The 26,052-nt window shown below is 42.0% G+C and overlaps 2 protein-coding genes across 7 annotated transcripts; one reads left to right on the forward strand and one right to left on the reverse strand.

Moving 5' to 3' along the window:
- Window positions 1–240: 240 nt before the first annotated feature.
- hm13 (histocompatibility (minor) 13) lies at window positions 241–15,475 on the reverse strand. 3 transcript variants are annotated; one of them, XM_066671023.1, is made up of 13 exons: window positions 15,281–15,475; window positions 12,747–12,770; window positions 10,646–10,744; window positions 9,519–9,601; window positions 9,310–9,398; window positions 8,246–8,331; window positions 7,653–7,778; window positions 5,859–5,916; window positions 5,609–5,692; window positions 4,181–4,217; window positions 3,819–3,921; window positions 3,649–3,734; window positions 241–1,421 (listed from the first exon to the last, which is right to left on the reverse strand). In XM_066671023.1, exons 1-13 carry the CDS (start codon window positions 15,473–15,475, stop codon window positions 1,349–1,351), a joined length of 1,143 nt encoding a protein of 380 aa, XP_066527120.1. In that variant the 3' UTR covers window positions 241–1,348. The 3 variants fall into 3 exon arrangements, with proteins under 3 accessions (XP_066527120.1, XP_066527121.1, XP_066527122.1); XM_066671024.1 differs by lacking the exon at window positions 12,747–12,770; XM_066671025.1 differs by lacking the exons at window positions 241–1,421; window positions 12,747–12,770 and adding an exon at window positions 2,384–2,565.
- A 110-nt stretch (window positions 15,476–15,585) lies between these two features.
- LOC136696536 (protein ILRUN-like) lies at window positions 15,586–25,927 on the forward strand. Of its 4 annotated transcripts, XM_066671019.1 has the most exons (7): window positions 15,586–15,730; window positions 15,960–16,271; window positions 17,113–17,272; window positions 20,084–20,238; window positions 21,813–22,010; window positions 23,726–24,006; window positions 24,998–25,927. In XM_066671019.1, exons 1-7 carry the CDS (start codon window positions 15,703–15,705, stop codon window positions 25,031–25,033), a joined length of 1,170 nt encoding a protein of 389 aa, XP_066527116.1. In that variant the 5' UTR covers window positions 15,586–15,702; the 3' UTR covers window positions 25,034–25,927. The 4 variants fall into 4 exon arrangements, with proteins under 4 accessions (XP_066527116.1, XP_066527117.1, XP_066527119.1 ...); XM_066671020.1 differs by lacking the exon at window positions 15,960–16,271; XM_066671022.1 differs by lacking the exon at window positions 15,586–15,730 and having other exon boundaries at window positions 15,812–16,271.
- Window positions 25,928–26,052: the final 125 nt, after the last annotated feature.

A 26,052-nucleotide genomic window follows, 5' to 3' on the forward strand; every position in this document is an offset into this window, starting at 1 on the left:
CTCACTGCCATTGATTCTATACGTGCAGTCTGCCTACATTCTGTAATTGTAGAACTACAAACGGTACTCCTGTATGGTCTGTGGAGTTGAGGGAATGGACAGAAAGCGTAGTAGACACTTGTAGGTGGTAATGTTATGGTGGATGAGTGTTTAAAGCCTAAAGAAAATCATTACTACCAATGATTTCAGATGAATACATCACCTTTTAAAAGAAAACAAACACACAACTATTGTATGCTTCTCTACAGCGGTATAAACCACAGTTTATTGCGGATTTAAAAAAAAAAAGGACATGAGTTTCTCAAAGAAACTTTAACCATTAATTTGCAAAAGAAGGAACTTACAAAAGCAGACAGCAAAATAACGTCACTTCACTAAAGCTCCGAATGATACCCATGTAAATTATGTGTGCTTTACATGTGTCAGAACAAGTCCACTATGTACAATTCTTATACTCTTTGTCACTTACACACTTTTACACTCTTCAGAAACCTCCTGCATTCAGGGACCAGAGGCAGCAAACTCCCGAGGACTCCCAGCTCAATTTATGAAAGATATGAAGGGCAGAATCTGACTAGGTTTCACAGATTTAGTCTAAGAACTGCTTTGATAAAGGCCAGAAGATTAAAATATCTAACACATGTAGGAGGAATCTATAACTCAAATACGACATTATGGGTCATTTGGTCCCATTTATTAGAAGATAAGAACAATAGCAGTAATAATAACGAATTACAACTGGAGTGTGGTGTTCATTCCAGCCGTCACCTACAAAAAAAAGGGACCTTCTTCATCATTTGTACAAACCAAAATCAGACATTACACTTTTACTGTGCTTTGAACACTTCCTAAATTTGGGGACAAAACCTGGTATCTCCAAAATGGTGACACAGGAGAGAGAGAGAGAGAGAGAGAGAGAAAGAGAAAAAGAGAGAAAGAGAAAGAAAGAGAAAAAGAGAGAAAGAAAGAAAGCGAGAGAGGTTTTAATTTTAAGATTCTGGCCCATGAACTGAGTATAATAATAATAATAATCCTAGAAGTACGCATAAAAGGCAAAATGGACGAAATGCGCAGAAACACGGGATGAAACTGGAAACAAAACATCAAAGAAAACGTAGGCACTGAGTAAGCTGTTGTACATCTCGCTTTACAAACCACAAAAATAATAAAAACAGTATCCCATCATCGTTAAGCCAGTCACATAATACATCAGCCTGCTCCATGCACCATACAACACACTAAGCAACATGAAAAGAGCGCCCCCTGGAGCCAGAGAGGGGCGCTGAACTATGACGTATGATGGTGGAACAAAAATGAAAGGGGCGTGACTGAGGGGGTCCTTTAGAGTTTATTTGTCTTTATCCGATTCTGTCTTTTCTTCTTTCGCCGATGCCTCTGCTTCAGGTGAAGTTTCTTCATACCTGTGAAAGGAAGGGTACAGAGAGAGACAGAGATGAGAATACAGCAAGGTTTTATTATTTTTCTCCTCATGAAAACAAAATTGAGGATTCTACAAGCGTCACAAGTTCTCTGGTTCTCTAAACAAGCCTGTCCCTGGACAAAAGCTGAGTAATGAATGGACAGCTGAAGGCAGCAAGCACAGACTTTCTTGTTGTGAAACTGATGATGTGTAGCTGAATTTAAACATGGGAATCTGTATTAATTCAAAGCAGCACTTATCCGTGTATGTTCAGAGAAACAAAAGGATCTTCCATATGATTTTTCAGAGTTTATGTGGAGTGGTATTCCGCCGTCTCACCATTAAAACACTGATGTAGAGGGAAATCAGAGCCGAGTGTGGATTTTTGAGTATGGTAGGAACTCACGGTCCAATCAGAAATTGACAGGGAGGAGCTTCACCAATACTACAACACCCAGACAGTGCACTAAATGTGGCACTAAAAGGGGCAAACAGCATTGCAGCTGCAGCTTGATGTGATGTGTGGGATATTTGAGCGTAATTGCCATAGAAACAGTTAATTGTGTCTTGTTACTAAGAAGTATTTTAATATTGTGTGTTCTAGCCTGCCCAAATCACAGGTCGTAGTATGTATTGTATAATAATAGTGTGCAGACACGTACCATACAAAAACACCATGAAATGTACAGCATGATGTTCCTGCGTAATACCAACTGCATACATTTTCATTGTGAGGTCATATCTGCACTTGTGAAGCTATATATAACACTTAGCAAAAGGGTGGAGAAGAAGGATAAGGGGGGGGGAGTGGAGTGGCCTAATTGAGATCCAGGGGCAGGTTAGGACTCACTGCATTAGGAATGGCAGGATGAATGCAGCAGGGACAATGATGATTTAAGGATGGAGTACTGAGCGTTTCAGGGGTAAAGACCGGGGCAAAAGGGGGCATACCTCCCCGTAGAAGGCAGAGAGGGCGGTAGGGACGGAGTGGCGATTACATGTTGGAAAGGGTGTGGTGGCGACGCCGGGGGGAGGAGCCAAAGGAGCTCTGCATGGAGTCAGCCAGACTGGCCGGGGAGCCTGAGACTGTGGGGAAGTGGGTGAGGCGTGGCGTGTGAGGTAACACCTCCTCGGACGACTCATAGCTACGCACCGCACCGGGAAGACGGAAGGAAAAAGGAAAAGAGAGTACAAAAAGAGGGAGACAGAGGAATAAAGAGGAAAGGGAGTGAGAAACGATACACAGAGAGAGTAAAGGATAACAGAATCGCTTAAAGACTTTTATATAAGTTTTTGCCTCAAATATAGACCTGTCCAGACATGCGTGGATTCCTAAATCATCATTAAATTGGCTCAAATGGCAGTTAAATAACCTCCCAAAACTTGCTAGTATATTTTCTGACTCTGTATGTCATAGTGCCATCATCAAAAAGAGTCATAGGTCTAAAAACACGTGTGCGCTGTAGTGTGGAAGATGCTAAATTGTTGGCTATAACTTTCCATTACTTGGAAATCCAAAGAAAGGTTAGTGTTTATGGGTTACTTCCTTTAAAAAGCGCTTCATTTTAATTTTTAATTTAAAAAGTAAAAATAAAATGTTGTATTGTGCTGTAAGTACTTCTACTGAATGTTTTTGTGGGTTTTCAGACAGTCAGATGATTTAGACACGGCGTGACCAACCAGTGAAAAACCCAAGAGCAAAAAACACCGTAACCTAACACTCGAGTCGTCAGGTGTCCGCTCTGAAGGTCACCACTTCGTCGTTGCCATGGCAGCTATCAACGGGCTGGAATTTCCTTCATCCCGTGTGCAAGAGGCGGGCAGGTGCAGCCAGACATCCAGCACCTAATGCCAGCTTCACCTTCTCTGTGCCAGGGCTCAGGATCACCTGCTCTGACTCATGCACACTACGTCCGGTCGGGGGGCTGATCAATGGACGGATAAATGAATGGAGGTTTGTGTGGGTGAGGATTAGCATCTGGAAATATTAAAGAGCCCATTTCCTACACTTCACCGGTAGTTAATTCTTCCCCTGTGGCCCATTTACTCTAATATTTCAACTATAAATACATTTCATTTATTTATGCTCCGAGGGGCTGCTTTGTAGTGTGCCTCGTCAAAAAAAACGTTCTCTCACAGAGTGAAGAGTCACAGCCAGGTCCTGAGTGTTCTGTGGCACTTCCACAAATGAGTGAGAGGAGAGATTAAGAAGATATCAAGAAGCTTACCTAAACATTTCCGTCAGCTCTCCTTTCACTAAAGCCACCATCACTGGGAATCCTACGCAAGCCGGGACCAGGTACAGCAAAGCAGGCTGGGAAACAGAACACACACACATCAGAAAGTGTTTGGCAAGTGCCTACTGCCATGCTGTGTCCTTGCCTCTTCTATTTCTCACCTGAGCGTGCTTGAACGTGTGCATGACAAAAATAGTGAGGCCCAGGCCAAATATGTAGGCAAGGAAACTGGTGTAGAAGTACGTCCGGGAGTTCTTCTTTAAACTGGAAGTAGAAATGGGCGGCATATTAGGTTTTTGCAGTGTGTTTGTTCCAGCAGCTTATAGAAAAGCAGTACTGTAGCTGCTTAACAACAAGTACTCAGTGAAACTATTAATTAAAAAGATAATAATACACAGTCTTTACAGCTGAGAGTTAGCTATGAGACTCTTATTTATTAAATATTCAGATATTTAAATAAATACAAAATGGGTACACAGCCAAAACTGAACTCTTTCTATGGTGAGGATCTGAGAGACTTTACCTGACATCAAAACGAAGCAGCAGAGCAATGAAGATGCCTGAGAACAAAGAGGAACATTTAGAGCCTGACTACAATAATGAATGGGCAGAAGGTTATTTTTCTTTAACACTATACTATCACATCACTAGAGAAAAGGGAAGCTATGCTTCTATGCATTTTCTAATTTTAATTTTTCTTTAAACCTGTAGCCTGATTTAATATATGTGTCCTCATTTTCAGCTGATTGCACATGTTTAAAGGCTAAGCACCAGCTCTATGAAAGTGTCAAACAAATAAATACAGTGGAATTTGAGTTCCTAACTTGTTTTCTGACTATCAATAAACACATGTTATTTCTTACTAATTCAAGGAATAAGGTTTAAAAGACTGCCCCCCCCCCCAACGTTGTTGGGAAACTCTAATAGGCGTCTTGCCTGTGACGTAGATGGTGGACAACAACTCTAGAAGCTGCACTTAATTTAATGCAAAATGAGGAAAATGTGTGTTGTTTTTGGCTGCAATCATTCAATGTACAGTGGGACATCTGTGCACAAATGGCCCAAAGATCCCAAAATATCCAGAACATGGACTAAATTTGTCCACTTTAAACGGGCGCTTTGGAAAGGACCATCCGCTCACTCCGTTATCTGTAGCTCATTTCACTGGCGCTTTTCCAACAATATGGGCATGTAAGGACACCAACGAAAGGGGTTCAAGAGCCTCTGTAACATGGAGGTAAACAGGGTAAGGACACTCACTTCGCCTGTTTTAGTTGGTGTTAGTTAACGTTAGCTTGACTCGCTAAACTCGGTGTCTCAGATTATACTCGGCTACGTAGCTGCATTACGGAGGTTTATAGTGTCGGATGAATTCGAGTTCGACTTCGATCACATTTACAAGAATAACGGTACCTCTACATTTGAGTTTAGCTTATTGCTAGGCTATTGTCATGAATAATGTTGTTTATTTAGCTAGATACTGTCATAACAGTCAGTCATAACGGTGTTTTACCGCGGCGTTGTTCAGCTGTTGTCCACCAGTGACGTCACGGTCGCGTTCAAGAATTTCCGTAGAGAGCTCGGGTTTTTCCGTCAATTTAATAAAATTGTCAGTTTTAAAGCAAATTAAGCTGCTATTTTCATTTTAATTCATACTTATATCTGTCAGTAACTACAATAATGTGAAATATTCATGGAGGTTCATTAAGTGGTGCTTGGCCTTCAAAACAAAATAAATGCTTAAGAAAAATTGCGCAAAAAGACAATACTAGTAGAGTGATTGTACTAGAACTTAAACGTGTATTCTGATGACATGTTACATATTAAAAATGCATTTGGGAATCAATAAATATGATGTGTTTTATTTTATATAGTATATTAAAGTAAATATACTATATATTGAAAGTGATGTTGCTAAAAATCACCACAGCATGTGACAGCCCTTCAGTACCTGGAATAACAATGTCTCCCAGACCCAACATGGCAAAATTATTAGCCTCCAGTCCTTTCTCCAGTAGATCCTGTGGGAAGACCACTGGGGGAAAATGGAAAATAATACAAAAGACAGAAAACCATAGTCAGGTTTATTTTTTGAGCTTATTTCTCCAAGCAGTAGTACTGAGATAATGAAAAGGCCAAGGACCAACAAGTAGCCAAGCCTAACTAAAATATAACAAACAAGTAAATAATAGTGTACTCACACTTAATTGGGGCCTCAAATGACTTGGCCACGGTCACCATAACATTGGTGCCAAAGACCTAGATGAAAGACAAAAAGAACCAGAGTTAAGGGGCTATGGATTAATTTCCAAAAGACAACAAACAGCTTCTGAAACTATAAATGTGGTTAAAAGAATTAATTAATTCATTCATTCATTGTCTGTAAGCGCTTATCCAGTTCAGGGTCGCGGTGGGTCCAGAGCCTACCTGGAATCATTGGGCGCAAGGCGGGAATACACCCTGGAGGAGGCGCCAGTCCTTCACAGGGCAACACACACACACACACACTCGCATTCACACCTACAGACACTTTTGAGTCGCCAATCCACCTACCAACGTGTGTTTTTGGACTGTGGGAGGAAACCGGAGCACCCGGAGGAAACCCACGCAGACACAGGGAGAACACACCACACTCCTCACAGACAGTCACCCGGAGGAAACCCACGCAGACACAGGGAGAACAAACAAACTCCTCACAGACAGTCACCCGGCGGAAACCCACGCAAACACAGGGAGAACACACCACACTCCTCACAGACAGTCACCCGGAGGAAACCCACAGAGACACAGGGAGAACACACCACACTCCTCACAGACAGTCACCCGGCGGAAACCCACGCAAACACAGGGAGAACACACCACACTCCTCACAGACAGTCACCCGGAGGAAACCCACAGAGACACAGGGAGAACACACCACACTCCTCACAGACAGTCACCCGGAGGAAACCCACAGAGACACAGGGAGAACACACCACACTCCTCACAGACAGTCACCCGGAGGAAACCCACGCAGACACAGGGAGATGGTTAAAAGAATAATTTTTTTAATTAAAAAGTGCAGTAGGTAATTTTAATTATTTTCTAACTTGTACAAATAAATTACAAAACATAACCATGTATATATAACAAATAGTTATTTTAATTAGGCGGCAGGTAGTGTCGCAGTCACACAGCTCCAGGGGCCTGGAGGTTGTGGGTTCGATTCCCGCTCCCGGTGACTGTCTGTGAGGAGTTGGTGTGTTCTCCCCGTGTCCGCGTGGGTTTCCTCCGGGTGCTCCGGTTTCCTCCCACAGTCCAAAAAACACAAGTTGCAGGTGGATTGGCGACTCAAAAGTGTCCGTAGGTGTGAGTGTGTGAGTGAATGTGTGTGTGTCTGTATTGCCCTGTGAAGGACTGGTGCCCCCTCCAGGGTGTATTCCCGCCTTGCGCCCGATGATTCCAGGTAGGCTCTGGACCCCCCGCGACCCTAAATTGGATAAGCGGTTACAGATAATGGATGGATGGAGTTATTTTAATTATCAGCAAAAGCACAGATGCATTTTGTGCCTGAGAAAACCTGTGTGAATTACTGCAGTCTGGGATGGAGTTCACTTGTCTGGCCACCGGAGGTTGCCTTAACTGCACTAGTGATGGGGATTCATAACACGCTAACGGTACAACTCTATTAAATCATCATAACGCAGAATAGCGCTCTGGTAACATTGCCTGCTGTAGAATTGTGTAACCAAATGAAAAGCTTAATACGTTGAATATCTGTTTGTTTGCTACTATTAATGACCTTTTTCTCTGAAAAAACTTTGTTTTTCCAGTAGCTCTTAGTTAACTGACCCTTGTTAGCACTAAACCACATGCTTGTTCCTCTAATGTTTCGTTATCAGCTGCTCATTGGGATCCAGCTGGAAATAAAACCTGGAGATGCTCACTGTGGCTTTATCCAAGGACTGAAATATTCACGAATAATATAAACGAATAAAAAAAGTTGGTTAACTCACCCAGAACACATCGTATACAAACAGACCTCCAAGCAGGATGCAGCCAGTGCTGACGTTATTCAGGTGCAGGAGCTCCACTCCGTTTAGAGCAAAGGCCAAACCAAACAGGTTATTGGCCACCCAGTGCTGTCAATGAGAAGTACAGAGGGGTCAAAGGCTACAAAGCAACATTGACTACTTCACCTGATTCAGAATGGACTACTACTGCTGTCAGATCAAGTCTCTTATGAGTTCACAAAGGAAGAAACTATTACTTTGAAACATATGTAAAATTCTCCCAGTTTCTTTGTTTTATTGATAATAGCAGGGAGACTAGAACAGACAGTATTTCCTTTAAAAGTAGGAACAGCAGTAAACGGAGCACAATCAGTAATAATAAACCTAGCAGTAGTCCTGGATAGCAGCTCCTATGTAGCAGTTCCTATATACACAAGTGAGTGGCGCCGCCTGGTGGAGAGTTGTAGGCTAACTGGGCAAGTGAAGTGAAAAATCAGGCAGCCACTCTTCATATGGCTAACGTCATCAGAACAACACTTGTCCCTAATGTGAACAGATAGTTCCATAATTTAATATAATTTTGCAGAGATGTGTACCTTTTTAAGGACGTACCAGACGCCCACCACGCTGCTGATCCCCAGACAGATCAGGTCCTTGGTGTCAAACTCGTAGTTGATAATTTCTGTGGGGGGAAAAATATTGTTTTTACTATGTTCTGAAGATTAAAGACAGACCTGGGACACTATCGCAGCATCATTCTCAGTTTCTAATGATGACATCTGCAGAGTGGTGCTCTAGTGCCCTGAGCACAGCTTGTAACCACCAACCTCCTCCTTTCTTTCACTCCCCGATTACAGTTTTCACCTCCCCTCTCATTAAAATCATTCACTTAATGCGCTTCTCTCAGTCAAATCAGCTTCATAATCATCAAAGTCGTTCCAAATCATTTAAAAAGCAGGAGATAAGTAACATTGAGTTTTAAATTCATTGTGTTAAAAGCAATAATAGCCTTGTTAGTATCGATTTCAAACAGCAAGAAAACTCACACAGTATACCGCCCCCCCATTTCTGCCATTGCTTAAACACTGTAGAAAAGAAATAGGTGAAGGGTCGTTTAAAAGGACTATGTACATGAATCCGTACACAGTAGATACTTTGTCCAGTAATGTTCTCAGGAGAAAAGCAATGTAAACATGGACATGGCCATTGACAGATTAGCTTTTGCAAATGGAGAAAATCCAAGGATTCCATGTAAATATTAACTGTAGCCAAACTTAAAATTTGGACATTATTTGACAGAATTATCTTCCAAAATGTGGGTCACTGTGCTACTGCAAAAATAACATGGGTTACAGTCATGTGATTTTTATTTGTGTCATGGCCGCCATATTGGGGACTGACTGGTCTGGTTTCAGTGCGCTAATGTAAACAAATGGAACAGTTGGATACATTTCTCACACCCAGCTCCACCCTCAAGGCTGGAGAGGGTCTCGCAGCACTCAGAAGCAATAAAACAATGCCTCTGACATCAGAGTTGTGTCCCTAATAGTACTGTGATGTCATAGGCAACCCATGAACATAACCACGATGCAGCCCTTCAAGTTTCCAAGCATATTAAAGACTTTAAATATACTTATTCAACATCAAATTCACTCCTCACCTTCTTTGCTCTCTCCTGACCCCTGTGTGAAGAGGAGCTGGTACTGCTTGTTGGGCAGATTGGCAGGGATTACTCGATTCATGAAGGGACTGATAAAAACATGAGGGGTTATGTAATTAGCCTCATTCACAGCAGGTTGGATCAGACACTGCAGGAACTTAGTAAAGAATTCAGTTTATGAGGAAGTGCTAGCCCCAAGCAGCTCTTACCTCATTGTGTGTGACAGAGCTAAAATCCCCAGCACAAAGAAGTACATGGACAACAGCAGGTTGATGTACTCCTGAGAGAAAATCTAAATAAAATGAGATAAAATATGTATTTAATGAGGCTCTGTCTTCGAGTTTCTTACTTATAAAGGCATTCCTCCTCACATCTTTAGTCTTGGAACATTACCTACTTGACAGATAATCAAATTAATGTTTTTAATAATTAAGCATTTATTAATATTTGGAGTTATATTGGCTCTGATCCATATTTTGCTCTGTTCAATCAAATAGAATATTCTGGTTCTTGAACCAGAAGCTTCTTTAGCAAAGACATACCCATGTACATCATTGTGGTTTATGATAAAAAAACCTACTATTCTTTGGTTACAGCTAGGAATGAATCCTAGGAGTGGATCCAGGACCTGTTTATGTTGGTGGAAAGGCACCGAAAACAGTTCAAAATCGTGTACGAACAGGAACAGAACCAGATTCAAGTTGGTGGAAAGGAGCTAATTGTGTCAAATAAAATATATATATATATACACATGGGTTGGACAATGAAAGTGAAACACCTGGTTTTAGACCACAATAATTTATTAGTATGGTGTAGGGCCTCCTTTTGCGGCCAATACAGCGTCAGTTCGTCTTGGGAATGACATACACAAGTCCTGCACAGAGGTCAGAGGGATTTGAAGCCATTCTTCTTGCAGGATAGTGGCCAGGTCTCTACGTGATGCTGGTGGAGGAAAACGTTTCCTGACTCGCTCCTCCAAAACACCCCAAAGTGGCTCAATGATATTTAGATCTGGTGACTGTGCAGGCCATGGGAGATGTTCAACTTCACTTTCATGTTCATCAAACCATTCTTTCACCAGTCTTGCTGTGTGTATTTGTGCACTGTCGTCCTGATACATGGCACCGCCTTCAGGACACAGTGTTTGAACCATTGGATGCACATGGTCTTACTGGTGCAATGTGCAATTAATGAAGATTGTCCACCAGGCTGCTCCAGTTTAGCCATGAAACCTCCCACACTACAATGACAGGTGTTTCACTTTCATTGCTGTGTGTAAAGACAACATTTTGGAAGAAAGAGATGATTATCATGATGGATGATCTAATCTGCTCACCTTGAAAAAAAGATAGAGGCCAAACAGGGTGCAGCTGGCGATGATGGGGAAGCGAGCGGCATCTCTGCTGGTGATGGTCTCTGGCATATCTGAGGAGTTCTGAGAGACAGAACAAGAAATGATAATAGACTGTTAGACTTCATCACTGAAAAACAAATGTGTTATCACTCATCATTAGCATCACTACCTCATGGTAACACCAGTGTTATTAGGAATGGAAACCCTAAACAATGAGAAAATGGTCCCCAGCAGCACATGCTGTGATCTTTTTCATTCTAAACTACATCCACGATGGTGAGATACGATGTCACATGCCAAACAATGCCACAAAGGATTTCAGCCACAAATTAAACTGAGCCACAGTGGAATAATGTCTCTATAAAGTGGGTCAGCGTGGGGAAAGAGTGTGTCAGAGACTCAACAGGCTACAGTTTAATATATAGGAGGCCTCAAGTTAGGGTGCTTTTCTTTTTGTTGGAAAGAATGGCTTTTTTGTTTAAAAATGCCAAATGATTTCAGTTAGATCAGGTGTCTGTAACCACCCTCAAGGCATATGTAATACTTTAGGGGTGTTCCTCCCCAGCCAGTCCAAGACTAAATGCAAATCTAATGCCAAATCAAAAGTAATTTAAGTCCAAATTATGTTTAAAAATGTATAGTCCTTTGCTAAGCATGATGGCAACTCAGACAGCTGTTTTGTGCCCTAAACATAGCATAACTGGGCACCGTGTTCTCCAGAGCCTACCTGGAATCATTGGGCGCAAGGCAGGAATACACCCTGGAGGGGGCGCCAGTCCTTCACAGGGCAACACACACACACACATTCAACTGCGGACACTTGAGTCACCAATCCACCTACCAACGTGTGTTTTTGGACAGTGGGACGAAACCAAAGCACCAGGAGGAAACCCATGTGGACACAGAGAGAACACACCACACTCCTCACAGACAGTCACCTGGAGCGGGAATCGAACCCACAACCTCCAGGTCCCTGGAGATGTGTGACTGCGACACCTACCTGCTGCGCCTTTTAGCATTGGTCTCAGAAGTTTTAATAGAAAAAAATATATATATTCTAGAGAGTAGCTCTTGGCTTAATAGCGTTTAAAAAATACATTTGTAATTCCAGAGTTTAACATGTTAACTTTGACAGCAAATTTTGATGTAAATTCAAACAAATTAAACATTTTGGGGACCTCTGAACACCCAATTAGTGTCTCGGGACACAGAAGCGTGTTTAACATTAAGAACACTTTGTTTGCTTCCGCTCTGGCATGTTAGGAAAGAGCTGCCCCGAGGTCAAGGGCAGGTGCTGATAGAGCTTGATCTTTATTAAAATGAAGGTGCGATAATGAGAGAACTAAAACATTAACAGGGCAAGTGACAACCATTCTACTCATCTTAGATTTATAAGCTATAGGTTGGTGACATTAATTTCTAACCAAGATATTTTCCAAGTGACTTAGCCAAGTGGCTAAGTCTTTGGTGTTTTGCACTGGACCGACAAGGACATTGTAATTAACATTCAACGGAAATCGATATCCAACCAATTTATTAAAATGGGCAATATTCAGGCTTTAAGAGGGCTAATGCGACCAGCTACAGCTCTGCAGTATACCTTTGTTCATGTTTATAGACATCATTGCGTCATTTCTTATTAGCTAGCCTAGTAGCCATTACAACAAGCGAGTGATGATTTGCGCAAATCTGTTTGTGTATAAGCTGCCTTTACTTGAAAGACACAATAGCCTTGCCACTCCAGTACATTAGGTAAAAGCAAAAATGTTTTAAAGTAAATTTAATTTCCAACACATATTGCAGACATAAACCAAGCCCTTCCAGTATTTAAACATGCTGCATTTGCCTATACATGATAGCAGCTTAAAGAGCTGAAACTCCCACATGTTGCCTTTGCAGACACCAAAAAAGCGACAGCTAACAGTTCCTACAAACATTCCATTACACACAACATTCACAAAGCTGTCCACAGCCAAGCATCAAAGAACCACAGAAATTCACCTGCAGAGCAACACCGTGAGGCGTGAATGAAACAGATGGTGAGTAAGCAGAGCTAGACTGTATTATTAGTGCTAATACTCACTTCATAACCATTCTCAGCGCCCACCTATGAACGAAATAATCGTACAGAGAAACGTTAAATTAGAAGCTTAAGGCTCAAGGGAAACAGACGCGGTGTAAATGTGAGAGCAGAAGTAGCATTAAGTAACCAAAAATTCCTCCTAGAATTTATTATTTTGCTTAAACTCCCAAGTGAGAGATGTGGGCAACAGTAAGGCACTTGTAAACTGAAGGAGGAAATCAAAACCACAAAAAAGCAAAATGAAACCAAGGAAACACTCTTTCATTTTCCCTTCATTCACTTAGATAGAAAGATCGTCATGGTTACTTAATCATACAATTAGACGATTTTTAAACATGTACCTTCTTCATGAATCATCATCATCATTCCTTAGCTGGCGGTCTGCATGAGGTTGCGATGCATAAAGACAGTGATCTTGGTCAAAAAAAACCAACCTGATTTAAATAAAAATCTGGATGCATTTTTATTGGTTGGCTCCGATTTCTCAGTTTTGCTAATATGAGGGACAATGACATTTATAAAAACAACAGTGTGCTTTGAGACAAGATAAGAATTTAAATCAACCGCACAGAAATAAAGATAAAAATGGTTAATATTCAAAACCAGTCACAATTTTCAAATCACAAGAGAAGACAGGACCAAAGGAACAAAGAATTAAAGTATTAAATGGGAACACTTAGCCTCTAGAACAGATTTCGATCCACGAGAAGCAGCCAAAAGATTACGCTACGTACAACACAACAACCACAAGTATACAAGTCTGTCACTCTACACTAAACACTCAAAATTAATACCAGATCTTCCTGGTTTTCTTGGTTATAAAAATCAGGCCTGGAACTGACTTTATAGAAAACTGACGAATATGGATTTTCCCTAAAATCTTTCAGCTGTACATGAAACTAGACAGTAATTTCTACTCAGCCCTATTAACAAAGTGCCTTCAACCACAAAATAAGATGCTGTCGAGGTGTTCCATCACCCCCAATGATGCCTCAGCATCCAGAGTCCAAGACTGACCCCATTTCTCCCCTAATTAAGCTGAACATAAAGATGTGGGCAGTTCACACTCTCCTCCAGCACACTTAGTATAAATGGTGGCTTAATATAAATAAAATAAATGCAAATAAATAAAATGTGCCATGCATTAAAATAATAATAATAAATCCACTCCAGTTGTGCATGGTGTCAATCATTTTAATGAAGATCCAAAGCATCATTCAGTTACTGTATAAAAATTTGCCATGCATCATACACATCACAAAAGGCTTACAATACACTCAACACCAACAGCTGTATGAAAACGGCTCCTTATGAACAGCACTTTAATTTTCAGTGGGAGACTGTTTATGGGCACCTGAAAATAACAGCTGCCCCATTTAAGGTGGAACGGAAACTAGGAGTAGACATATAGGAAGCCAGATATTTTCATTTTTGTTTTACTCTCAGTAATTGTTTGCCAGAATATAACCCCAGTAAACATTTAGCCGTTGATTCAACGTTGAACGTAACGTAATGACTGCCGTCTAATCAACGTTCTCTTAAGGTTGAAAATGAAAGTTGAAAAGACGTCCAAACACAGACATTGAAAAGACGACTATTAGACGTATTTTGGACGTCCATTGACGTTATTAATTGGTCCCGAAATAAATTACTTGTACAAAACGCGTTTTGGACGTCCACTGACGTTATCGATTGGTCACCACTTAACTAACTTATTAAGATGGATTTTGGACGTCCATTGACGTTTAAAATATCTCCTTGACGGACAGACTACCTTTAGACCTATTTTGAACGTCCAGGGACGTTAAACCGCTGCACCATTTAAAGTGGAATAAAATCTTGAGGTGATAAGCAGCTAAGGAGTCCGTTACGACCGTTATTTTTCTTCCGTGTAATTTTCTTTTGGCGCCACAAATTAAGCTAATGTAACAGCTGCTTAATTTCGGGTTGAATGAATAATGCGAATAAAAAGCCGGATAATAGAAAGACAAGTTTATCCAATAATTTTCTAGAGTTACTGTATTTTGTGGGGATTAGTAATGTAAATTAAGGGAACATATGTTTCCATCAAAGGTGGAATGGAGCGCCTATCGCTACCTGTTCTTAGTGAGTGATTATATCGGTGCAACACTTCCAACGGTTTCCATTTAAGGTAGAATTGAAAAATTCAAATCAGCCGGTGAAACTAATTAATAGGGGACAGAATGTGACGTTAACCGCGGTAGCCTTTAAAGTGGAACGGGGTTCTCAAACAACTCCAGTTCAACCGTTATTTCCCAGTGTTGTGGGCACTAACATATATATCACCTGCATTATTTAAGGTGGAATTGCTAATTCCAATAATAAGACATTTTAGTGACTGTATTCGTGGATGCCAAAATGCAACAGATGTCTCTTCTATTGTGAATTGAAGGATTTAATATGAAATCGTTTATGTTTCCTCCACTTCAACCGTCATTTGGTCCCAGTGTGAACGGAACATTCGTGGCACGAATGAACTGCATAAACACAGCTCTAATTTACTCTGGACCCACCTTGCTCTTGGAGCTGCTGACGGAGCGCAACGCCCCGAAGAAGATGGGCAGCAGGGCCATGAACACCAGACTGCCGTAAGCCAGAGCGGTGCCCTCGGCCGTGGACACGAACCTGGCCGCGGTTCCGTTCAGCGCCTCGGAGCCGTTAGTGTCCGGCAGCGGGGTAGCCTCGGTGCCCTGCTCTATATCCGCCATCACTGAGAGAAGAAAGGTATGGGAGAGTGCGACTGAGGTGGTGTCGAGAACAGAAAGTGTGCTGCTGGTTCGTGACTGTGGCTTTACTTCTCTCCCCGGTTAAGGCCACGTTTCCCTAAGAGCTCTCCGGGAAACTGAAGCCTCCTCCGACTCACCGCTGAGAAACAATCGGAGACACTGCCACCTACCGCAGTGGCATGTAGACACAACACAGTGTTTAAAGGTCTATGTGCCTACAAACTACATTCAACTACGGTAGAGTACTCACAATTTAGGACACCTCACGTAAAATGAATAGTAATCATATTATATTTATATATCATGCTTTTATGAGTGCAATCTCAAGGGTTTTCACTGAACATGAAACAAATGGTACAACAGAAACATACCGTAGATGTCATGGGGACAGTTTATGTATCGCCCTACACTCTCATTGGTCATATTCATTCATTCATTCATTATCTGTAACCCTTATCCAATTCAGGGTCGCGGTGGGTCCAGAGCCTACCTGGAATCATTGGGCGCAAGGCGGGAATACACCCTGGAGGGGGCGCCAGTCCTTCACAGGGCAACACACACACCCCTACGGACACTTTTGAGTCGCCAATCCACCTACCAACGTGTGTTTTTGGACTGTGGGAGGAAACCGGAGCACCCAGAGGAAACCCACGCAGACACAGGGAGAACCCACCACACTCCTCACAGACAGTCACCCGGAGCAGGAATCGAACCCACAACCTTCAGGCCCCTGGAGCTGTGTGGCTGCGACGCCTACCTGCTGCGCCACCCTTCATTGGTCATATTCATTCATTCATTTATTATCTGTAACCGCTTATTCAATTCAGTAAAGAAGCTCAAGAAAGAGCACAGAGCCTCAAATAATTGGTTGTTGCACATTGGAGCTGAATGGGAACATTTGAAAGACGTTATATTGTCCTTGGTAAAAGACCAATGACCCAGACAGGAATGACCCATTATCTGATATCTGGTTTGAAAAGAAAACTGGGAACTAAAAGTAAATATAAACAGGAAAATGCTCCGTCTGTGTGTTTTCTGTGGTCTGCGCACTCAGCAGGACGGCCCAGAACCTGACATCTTTTCCACGTGTGTATCATATATCACTCAGATCAGAATCCACTGTCAACAGTGGATAAACCATGACCTTTTTCCTGATTCTCTCAGTTTATTTCAGGCTCTGGCACTGGAACACGTATGCTGAAGACATATGCTCGGTTCCCAAAAAAACAGGTGGAACACGGGCCAGTTTGCTGGATACAACTGAGGTTCTAAGAATCCCGAACAAAACCACTGTTTTTCTTTAGAAAAGGGTTAAATGTCATGTTAACCTTGAAAGTGTTAAAATATATATATAAACACTGACAATGAGTGCATATTTTATTAGTCTAGTAAGCGATTAGTCCTGTTTAACTGGAGATAATAGGTCTGAAACCATTTTGTAAACACTGCACATATGTATCATAATAAACTTTGTTTCTCAGTATCGGCCACCTCAGGACAGGAATCCCTCTGGCGCATGCGCCCTCGGCTTTGTTTGTGGCGTTTTTAAGGTCCACTCTCAGAGGGCTGTGAAGTCTGAGTAATTTTTATAGAGAGGATTCCCCTTCTCTCCTCCGCAGTAATGGAAGCCATGGAGACGGACATGGACCTGGACCTTGTTCAGAAATTCAGCTGCATGGGCACCACGGACAAAGACATTTTAATCACGGAGTTTCAGCGGCTGCTCGGGTTCCAGCTCAATCCCGCGGGATGCGCCTTTTTCCTGGACATGACGAACTGGTGGGTCCGCGGTCTTCAGACTTTACAACAACCAGCTTCCTGCCGAGCAGCAGACAGTTATCCTGCTGTAATGAGATTAAATTATTTTATTGGAAGCACTCAAAGCAGGAAACTGAGCCAAATATTATATAGAAGTCCAAAATATTTTAATGTGCTTTCACACTTTATTTAACCTAGAGTTTACTTACTTTGCCACAGTGATAGCGGTTATACTGATCTTAATAAAACCAGAAGAAGCCTTTAAAACGCTTTACTGTCTGTATTTTTTCTAACACACCCCTATTTTGAACTGTTTTCAGATCTATACATGGTTTTGTCGCTGATTAATTAACAGTTACATTCATTAAGAAGTTGCTTTCTGTTTTTCAATTTGTCGTTCCACCTTAAATTGTGTTACAGTTAACGATATATTTAAGGTGGAACGGAAAATTATAATAAGCATAGCTAAGCTTAAGATTTGTTTATATATTTTTATTTATATTAGTATGGTTATTATTTTTAAATTGTGTTTGCTGGAGTGATTAAAAATATAATACCGGCACGGGCAGGGTTTACAATCGACTATTTTTAGATAAACGAGGTTTAAATTTATTTCTATGTGGCCACCTGTTTTAAACTCGACGAATTTGAACAAGTGCTACATTTTAATTTTATTCCAAATTATACATTTGGGAAAAATAATTGATTTTGAGTGGCAACTTGTTGCTGGAGGCCTGAATGAGGCTGAAGTTGTTTTCCTGTTCGAAATTTACATTCCACCTTAAGTCGTGGGGTTGTGCTTACATCAGACGAAACCGTTTAACGGCTGTATTTAAGGAGGATAGTATCGTTAGCTTCAGTGCTAACGTGAAACGTACTCAACGTTGCCTGTTAAAGTTAATTAAGCAAAATGTGAAGCTCAGAAACGCTAGTTTAATGTATATTTGTTATAATGTTAGAATAGTACGTTAATTTGTAAACGTTTTTACAGTTCAGAATGACTGATGAACAAGTAATTACTCATAATACTCATTGGCATCAGTCTGTACATAACCAGTAATTATCTAGTTTTCCTACACACTCTCCCACTCCAATCCAACCCTCAATTTACAGCACTCAATATTGTAGGAGTTCATAGCTTTTAAGTGCATGTTGGCCACCTTCCCCTCATGTATACTTCTTCCCTTGTACACATTGGTTGAATTAGGTTTATTTTTTATTTTTTTTTCCAAATAGTTTTCCAGTATTTTTCTTGTGCATTTATGAGTAAAAAAAAGAGAGCCCCCCTCCCTCAACTCAAGCTGGGGATACAGGATGTTTTACCAGATGACTTGAACAGCTCTATTGGGAAGGAATGACTTTTTCTACAATTATTGGGGTGATTTTGTAGGCGAGTGCATCAGAATATAAATAAAGTGATTTTGGAGGGGACGTTTGGTAGTGTACTACTACGTAGCAGAATCACCACGACACCATTCTTTTATCTACTACGTTCCTGTAAGTCCAGGCTAAAATCAGTGTGTCAGTAATGATTGTGATTGCTGGTTCACTGTGGATGCTAAGCCTGCAAATCATTCCCTAGTCGCAACACTGAGTATCAAAGAACCTTAGGTGTCTTGCAAATTGTTCCCACAGAAAAACAAGTGTAATGTGATGTTTCTTTTAATTTGCCTTAATTCACATTGAACATCATGCAACGATGGTTGTGCACATACACTTGAAAATGACGATGTTGAAACGATGAGCCCTGCTTACATCTTAACCAGTTAAATATGTAGAAATATTTACATCTGGTGGAGGGCGGCACGGTGGTGCAGCAGTTAGTGTCGCAGGCACACAACTCCAGGGGCCTGGAGGTTGTGGGTTCGATTCCCGCTCCGGGTGACTGTCTGTGAGGAGTGTGGTGTGTGTTCTCCCTGTGTCCGCGTGGGCTTCCTCCGGGTGCTCTGGTTTTCTCCCACAGTCCAAAAACACACGTTGGTAGGTGGATTGGCGACTCAAAAGTGTCCGTAGGTGTGAGTGAATGTGTGTCGCCCTGTGAAGGACTGGCGCCCCCTCCAGGGTGTATTCCCGCCTTGCGCCCAATGATTCCAGATAGACTCTGGACCCACCGCGACCCTGAACTGGACAGGGGTTACATCTGGTGGAGTTACATGTAGTATAGCTGCTTAATCTACATTCCTGATTTTGTATAATGTACCCTTTCATGTGAGAAGGACACTATTACTCTATCATCAGACAAGTAGCAATTCCTTTAACCTCTTTTTACAGGTCAAAGATTCTGAATGCAACAGCCTTTTATGCTTTTCCCTTTTCTGAGTGTATTTGTAATTCAAGCTACATTTGGAGCATTGTATAGTTTTATTTATGAACAATTCCACTATAAAGCACCTTATACAGAGCATGTTCTGTCCATTTAGAACATGACTTTGTGCGCATCAGGGCTATTATTCAGAGATGTTCTCCAGCAGAAACGTTTGATCAGTTTCTGAGACGAGATGAGCTTGAGCAGTTTAGGAATTTGACTCTATATCAACATACTGCGTGCTTTGTGGCTAGCTCATTTTATCGGTTCCATCTCGAGAGGAAAACCACTCTTCTATTGGATAGTTTTGCGCGTTCAGTCAAGTTGTTTAAATAAACTTTGAAGAAATACACTTATTAGTACACTAGATGTTTTTTTTAATAGTTTAGATTTGTCATTGTTTGCCTGTGGATTAATCATCAAAATAAGTGCTTTTCTGCTCAAATGCTTTCTGATGAAAAGCTCTATGAATAATGAGCCATTCCTGGGATTGAGTAGTGTTTTGTGTGTGTGTCTCTCTCCCGTAGGAACCTACAGGCCGCTATCGGAGCTTACTATGACTTTGAGAGCCCCAGCACTGCAGCTCCATCCATGTCTTTTGTGAAGGACGTAACTATTGGGGAAGGAGAGTCAATTCCACCAGATACACCCTTTACCAAGACCTGGAGGATACAGAACACGGGTACATTTGCACATTTTAAAAATGATTTGAGGGAGATCCTGATGCAGAGATTATTAAACAAAGGTCTCGCTACAAAATCCTTGAAAAAGCAAGAAAGATAAAACTTGTATGAAGATCAATCTGACAGGGTTTTGATGAGTTTAGTCTTGTGGTGCTCTTGTTGTATTCTTTAAAGCAATAGTTTTGAGCCACAGGTCTTGATCATGTTCAGAATAAACCCCTTAGGCCTAGATTTACTAGTGTTAGAGAATTTAAGAATGTTGGCTGAAAATGTTAGGTGCAAAACCGATTTATTTTGTGTGTAACATATAATTGTACAGGGCGGCACGGTGGCGCAGCAGGTAGGTGTCACAGTCACACAGCTCCAGGGACCTGGAGGTTGTGGGTTCGATTCCTGCTCCGGGAGACTGTCTGTGAGGAGTGTGGTGTGTTCTCCCTGTGTCTGTGTGGGTTTCCTCCGGGTGACTGTCTGTGAGGAGTGTTGTGTTCTCCCTGTGTCTGCGTGGGTTTCCTCCGGGAGACTGTCTGTGAGGAGTGTTATGTGTTTTCCCTGTGTCTGTGTGGGTTTCCTCCAGGTAACTGTGAGGAGTGTGGTGTGTTCTCTTTGTGTCTGCGTGGGTTTCCTCCAAGTGACTGTTTGTGAGGAGTATGGTGTGTTCTGTCTGTGTCTGCGTGGGTTTCCTCCAAGTGACTGTCTGTGAGGAGTATGGTGTGTTCTGTCTGTGTCTGTGTGGGTTTCCTCCGGGTGACTGTCTGTGAGGAGTGTGGTGTGTTCTCCCTGTGTCTGCGTGGGTTTCCTCCGGGTGAGGTGAGGTGTGTGGAGGGAGTGTGGTTTTCATCTGGGTGCTCCGTTTTCCTCCCACAGTCCAAAAACACACGTTGGTAGGTGGATTGGCGACTCAAAAGTGTCCGTAGGTGTGAGTGAATGTGTGTGTGTCTGTGTTGCCCTGTGAAGGACTGGCACCCCCTCCAGGGTGTATCTTGCGCCCAATGATTCCAGGTAGGCTCTGGACCCACCGCGACCCTGAATTGGATATAATTGTAATTCAGAATTCAAACGTTCTCTCTGGCTTTTGTCATTATATAGTAATGCGTATAAATGCAATACTTTCATGACATCTTTAATTCAATGACAATTCTTAACTCATAATGAATGCAGTGATGAATAAATCCTTGTTGCTCGCCATTTTAGGTTATTTTTTGTTGAGTAAAATGAAAACTGTAACCTTTAATACTGTGCAACCGTTACCATCAAATGAGAAATGAGCTGGAGAATGTTTGAATTTTTTAATTACATTTATATGTTAATTACCAGTTACCTACAATAGGTTTTTCTCAACCTCATTATTTGAAAAGAGCAATGAATTGAGACTTTCTTAAAATGCTGTTGTTCATTAATCAGTGCAGTTAACTCCCGTGTGCTTTGCGATATGACAGTACCACACACTGTGGAAAAGCAGTAGACACTAAATTTCACTCTCCACCTTCATGTATTCTTATAACACTCTCAAAATTCAGGTTTTATATGTTTCCTTCCAAGAGATTGACTTATAAACATCATGTGTATGTTGCAGGTTCAGAATCTTGGCCACCAGGAGTGTGTCTAAAGTACATTGGTGGGGATCAGTTTGGCCATGTCAACTTTGTAATGGTACGTTCACTGGAACCTCAGGAGATGTATGATGTCAGTGTGCAGATGCGCAGTCCTGTTGCTCCAGGAATGTACCAGGGCCAGTGGAGGATGTGCACGGCCGCAGGACTCTTCTACGGAGGTGAATTCTTAAGCATATAGAGGTGTACTAATTGTGTAGCAAGAGTCTATTCTCTTGAACTAGGCCCCCGTTTTCCATTGGATCAGATCCATTTACCATGTATTTGAACTTCATTGTTCTGTGTTTTAAAAACCGTAGTCCATCTGTGCTCTCCATGCACTGTTAACCCCTTTTTTTAGTCTGTTCTGAAATGGTCAGGGCGGCACGGTGGTGCAGCAGGTAGGTGTCGCAGTCACACAGCTCCAGGAACCTGGAGGTTGTGAGTTCGATTCCCGCTCCTGTGACTGTCTGTGAGGAGTGTGGTGTGTTCTCCCTGTGTCTGCGTGGGTTTCCTCCGGGTGACTGTCTGTGAGGAGTGTGGTGTGTTCTCCCTGTGTCTGCGTGGGTTTCCTCCGGGTGCTCCGGTTTCCTCCCACAGTCCAAAAACACACGTTGGTAGGTGGATTGGCGACTCCAAAGTGTCCGTAGGTGTGAGTGTGTGTGTGTCTGTGTTGCCCTGTGAAGGACTGGCGCCCCCTCCAGGGTGTATTCCCGCCTTGCGCCCAATGATTCCAGGTAGGCTCTGGAGCCACCGCGACCCTGACTTTGATAAGCGGTTACAGACAATGAATGAAATGGTCAGGACCACAACATAGCTGTTATTAATTGGGTGTTGGATCATTCTCATTATTGCAGTGACACTGATGGGTTCCTTACAATCGAAGAAACATTGCCATTGAGTGTCATTACAGGGAGGAGACTTTAATGTTCTGGATGATTGGTGTATGCATCCTACACAAAGATGGACATAACGTGGGCTATTTGCAGTGATGCCCTGGATTTTTATCAGCGACATGGGAAATTAATTATCAAGCAAGGACCTGAGCTCCACTCCATTAGAAAAATTAGCCTTTCAGAGCTCTAACCGTTTTATCCAGTTCAGGGTTGTGTTGGGAATCGCTGGGCAGGCTGCCAGAGCATCACACACACTCACACCTATGGACACATTTGCATTGTAAATCCACCTATCAACACGTGGCTTTGGTCTTTGGAAACCAACTGACTCAGGTTTTGTTAGTCTCCTTTTTATACATCGTGCTCTAACAGGGTCTAGTTAGTTTTTTAAAAGGCCCTTTTATTAAACATATAGGTCTTCACCGCATTCAAGAGGACACGTGACTTTCTTCATAACTTCAGCTCTGTGCATGTGAAAATTAATATAGGGATCTGGAAAAAACACACCACTCAGTTGCCTTTATTTAAAAAAAAAACATGGCATGAAACTTAATGTGTTAATTCTGATTTTGTTCCCCTTCTGAAGTCAGGTGAATTTAGAGTCATCCCACCACCTCATCTGGGTGTCTTCAATCACAGCATTGCACCTGTGTTTATGTGAGAACGCTAAAACGACGTTAAACTGTAAAACAATGCTATTGTGAAAATGATAACAACAAAGAGAACTGAGCAAAAATGGCTAAAACAAGAGCCTCTACACATCGCTTCTCTTTGCTGCATGATTGAGTGTGAGGTGAACAGTGGAATAAAAATGAATAAATAAACATCCAAACACTCTTGGGTTCACCTTTTTATATATTTTTTCAAACATGATCATTTTATAAAAGAGCTGACACTATAATGTTTTAAATAATTGAACAGTAGTTGCAGAATCTGTGGAATAACCTACAGCATCCTCTAAGTCCTGTTTCTTCTTTTTTTCTGTTCTTCCGTTGCTGCAGACGTTATATGGGTGATTCTGAGTGTGGAGGTGGGAGGTCTCCTGGGTGTGACGCAGCAGCTGTCCTCTTTTCAAGCGGAGTTTAACACACTGCCTAACCGCAACATCCAGGAGGACTACAATCCCTTTGCCTCACCACAGAAGAACAAGCAGAGTGACACTCTTCCAGACAATGGCCTTTATGACCCAGTGGAAGCAGAACAGAATGGACTATCAAACAGCTCAGTAACCTTAGCACCAGACAACATGCAGAGTGACCTGTCAGTAGTTTCAAACACACAGGTGAGTTGAGCACTATGGGGACCAGGGAAACGATTAAAGATCGTACTGCCTCTGTGGTCTGTGTTTGAAAGTGTGGTCCTATATACCGAATGCCTGAATTTTGATTGTTAATTCCGTATATAGCCGTTTTATTTATATAGCACCCTGTATACAATACATACAACAGCCAGTGTATGTGCCTACCAGCCCACACATTGTGAAACAAGACAACCCAGTCAGTTCTTGGGTTTATGTGAGAATGCAGGTGAGGTTAAATAGAGTAAAACAAACGCAGAGAGTTCGGAAAAGCAAGAGCACTGTCGAAGGAGAAGAATGAGAACTGAGCAAATACAGCTAAAGACCAGAGCTTCTGCTCCTCGCTGCTTGGTTCAGTGTGAACAGCGTGTAGCTCATTATCATTTAAAGGAACATGCGCTGAAACATCTGTTCTGAACGGAGCTGTTTAGACGGGGAGAACGCTGCCGTGCTTTAGAATGTGGTGTGTTCTCCCTGTGTCTGCGTGGGTTTCCTCCGGGTGACTGTCCGTGAGGAGTGTGGTGTGTTCTCCCTGTGTCTGTGTGGGTTTCCTCCGGGTGACTGTCTGTGAGGAGTGTGGTGTGTTCTCCCTGTGTCTGTGTGGGTTTCCTCCGGGTGACTGTCCGTGAGGAGTGTGGTGTGTTCTCCCTGTGTCTGTGTGGGTTTCCTCCGGGTGACTGTCTGTGTGTTCTCCCTGTGTCTGTGTGGGTAGGAATTTGAAACCCGGAGGAAAATGATCATTAAATTGAGGGAACAAATTAAGTCTTCAAATAATATTTATCCACCATAAGACTTTAGGGGCTCTGTGCGATTTCAGGTGCCTATTGCAAGGTTTAATTATAATCATTGTTACTGTTATTATGAATTAACAGGGAGTTTGTCACAATTTCGTCACCACAGCTGTCAAAACATAACATCTGTATTGTTTAAATTCTTATTTCATGTTCTAAATATGTCCTTTTTCTTCTCTCCGCAGCCTATGTACGGACCGTTCCCTTCCGGAGGGTCTTAAATCAAGGTGTTGGGCTTTCGGTCCCGAATAAAACTGTGTCCTTGTGCTCACTCTGGAGGGGAGAACAACACACAATTCTCAAAGACACTTCGGCAAGCCGACGAAGCCCCTCCTCCGCCAGCACCATCGCCATTACAACGAGCAGGATTTTATTATGTAAGGAGTTTATACACAGGGAATTGATAGGCTGCCCTCTGGAGTACACACGTGTGAATGCTAATTTAAGAAGAGTGCTTGTAGGAGCAGTTTTTAAAATAATTTTATGGGGACAAATATAAAGGAAAATATATGTTTCTTTCTTTTTTAAAGGGGGATTTCCAGCGTTTTATTGCACAGATCAATCACTGAGAACTAAACAGGGTCATTCAGAGAAAAATGACCGATGTGGATTTGTTTACAGCGGTAGTGATGTGAGACAGACGGCGCATTTATTTATAACTTACACCAGCACAGAGTCATGGGAAAATATTTGTAATATTTTAAAATAACATACGTTTTAGGCATTTTATTCATGAAGAATTGATTGAACGTTCTTTTAGATGTTTCCTTTAACCCTGTCTGTAGTCGTGTCTGACTCTGAATAACTGCTTATAAATCTGTGATTGAACTGAGATTCAGGAACGCTGGAAATTTCCTTTACGTTTTGAAGACGATGAGAGATGCCAGCGAGGACTTACAACAGCATAATGTCTACTGTAAAGTCGTAGATCAGACTGACCCATAGATGAGGGACCCTTGAACTATGCTTTGCTCGTTGGCAGCCTGCATTGACAATCAGGTAAACATTAATAGTTCATTGAAGTAAATTTCAATATGATTCAGTCATTACTGAGTTAAAACGTGCCAGTGTTTTATCGCTTTGTTTTAGGCCGAGGGGGTGGTGTGTGTGTGTTTGTGTGGTGTGTGTGTGTGTGTGTGGGGGGGGGGGGGGGATGGAAAATTAATGTGCCACTGAGGAACAAGCCATGTGAAACCATTTATTTCGGCTTACTCGTTTACTGATCTTTACTTGAACTCCT

The sequence above is a fragment of the Hoplias malabaricus genome, chromosome 5 (assembly GCF_029633855.1).
Source record: "Hoplias malabaricus isolate fHopMal1 chromosome 5, fHopMal1.hap1, whole genome shotgun sequence".
Taxonomy (NCBI): domain Eukaryota; kingdom Metazoa; phylum Chordata; class Actinopteri; order Characiformes; family Erythrinidae; genus Hoplias; species Hoplias malabaricus.

Bases quoted from the DNA above. Each gene is read 5' to 3' on its own strand.
- LOC136696536 (XM_066671019.1), top strand. From the start codon at position 15,703: ATGTGCCTACAAACTACATTCAACTACG. The intron at 16,272-17,112 runs GTCATATTCATT...TCTCCTCCGCAG, and splicing joins TGCTGCGCCACCCTTCATTG to TAATGGAAGCCATGGAGACG. The intron at 22,011-23,725 runs GTGAATTCTTAA...CCGTTGCTGCAG, and splicing joins CGCAGGACTCTTCTACGGAG to ACGTTATATGGGTGATTCTG.
- hm13 (XM_066671025.1), bottom strand. From the start codon at position 15,475: ATGGCGGATATAGAGCAGGGCACCGAGGCTACCCCGCTGCCGGACACT. The intron at 5,693-5,858 runs GTGAGTACACTA...ATTTTCCCCCAG, and splicing joins ATTTGAGGCCCCAATTAAGT to TGGTCTTCCCACAGGATCTA. The intron at 3,922-4,180 runs GTAAAGTCTCTC...TTCTACTTCCAG, and splicing joins CTGCTTCGTTTTGATGTCAG to TTTAAAGAAGAACTCCCGGA.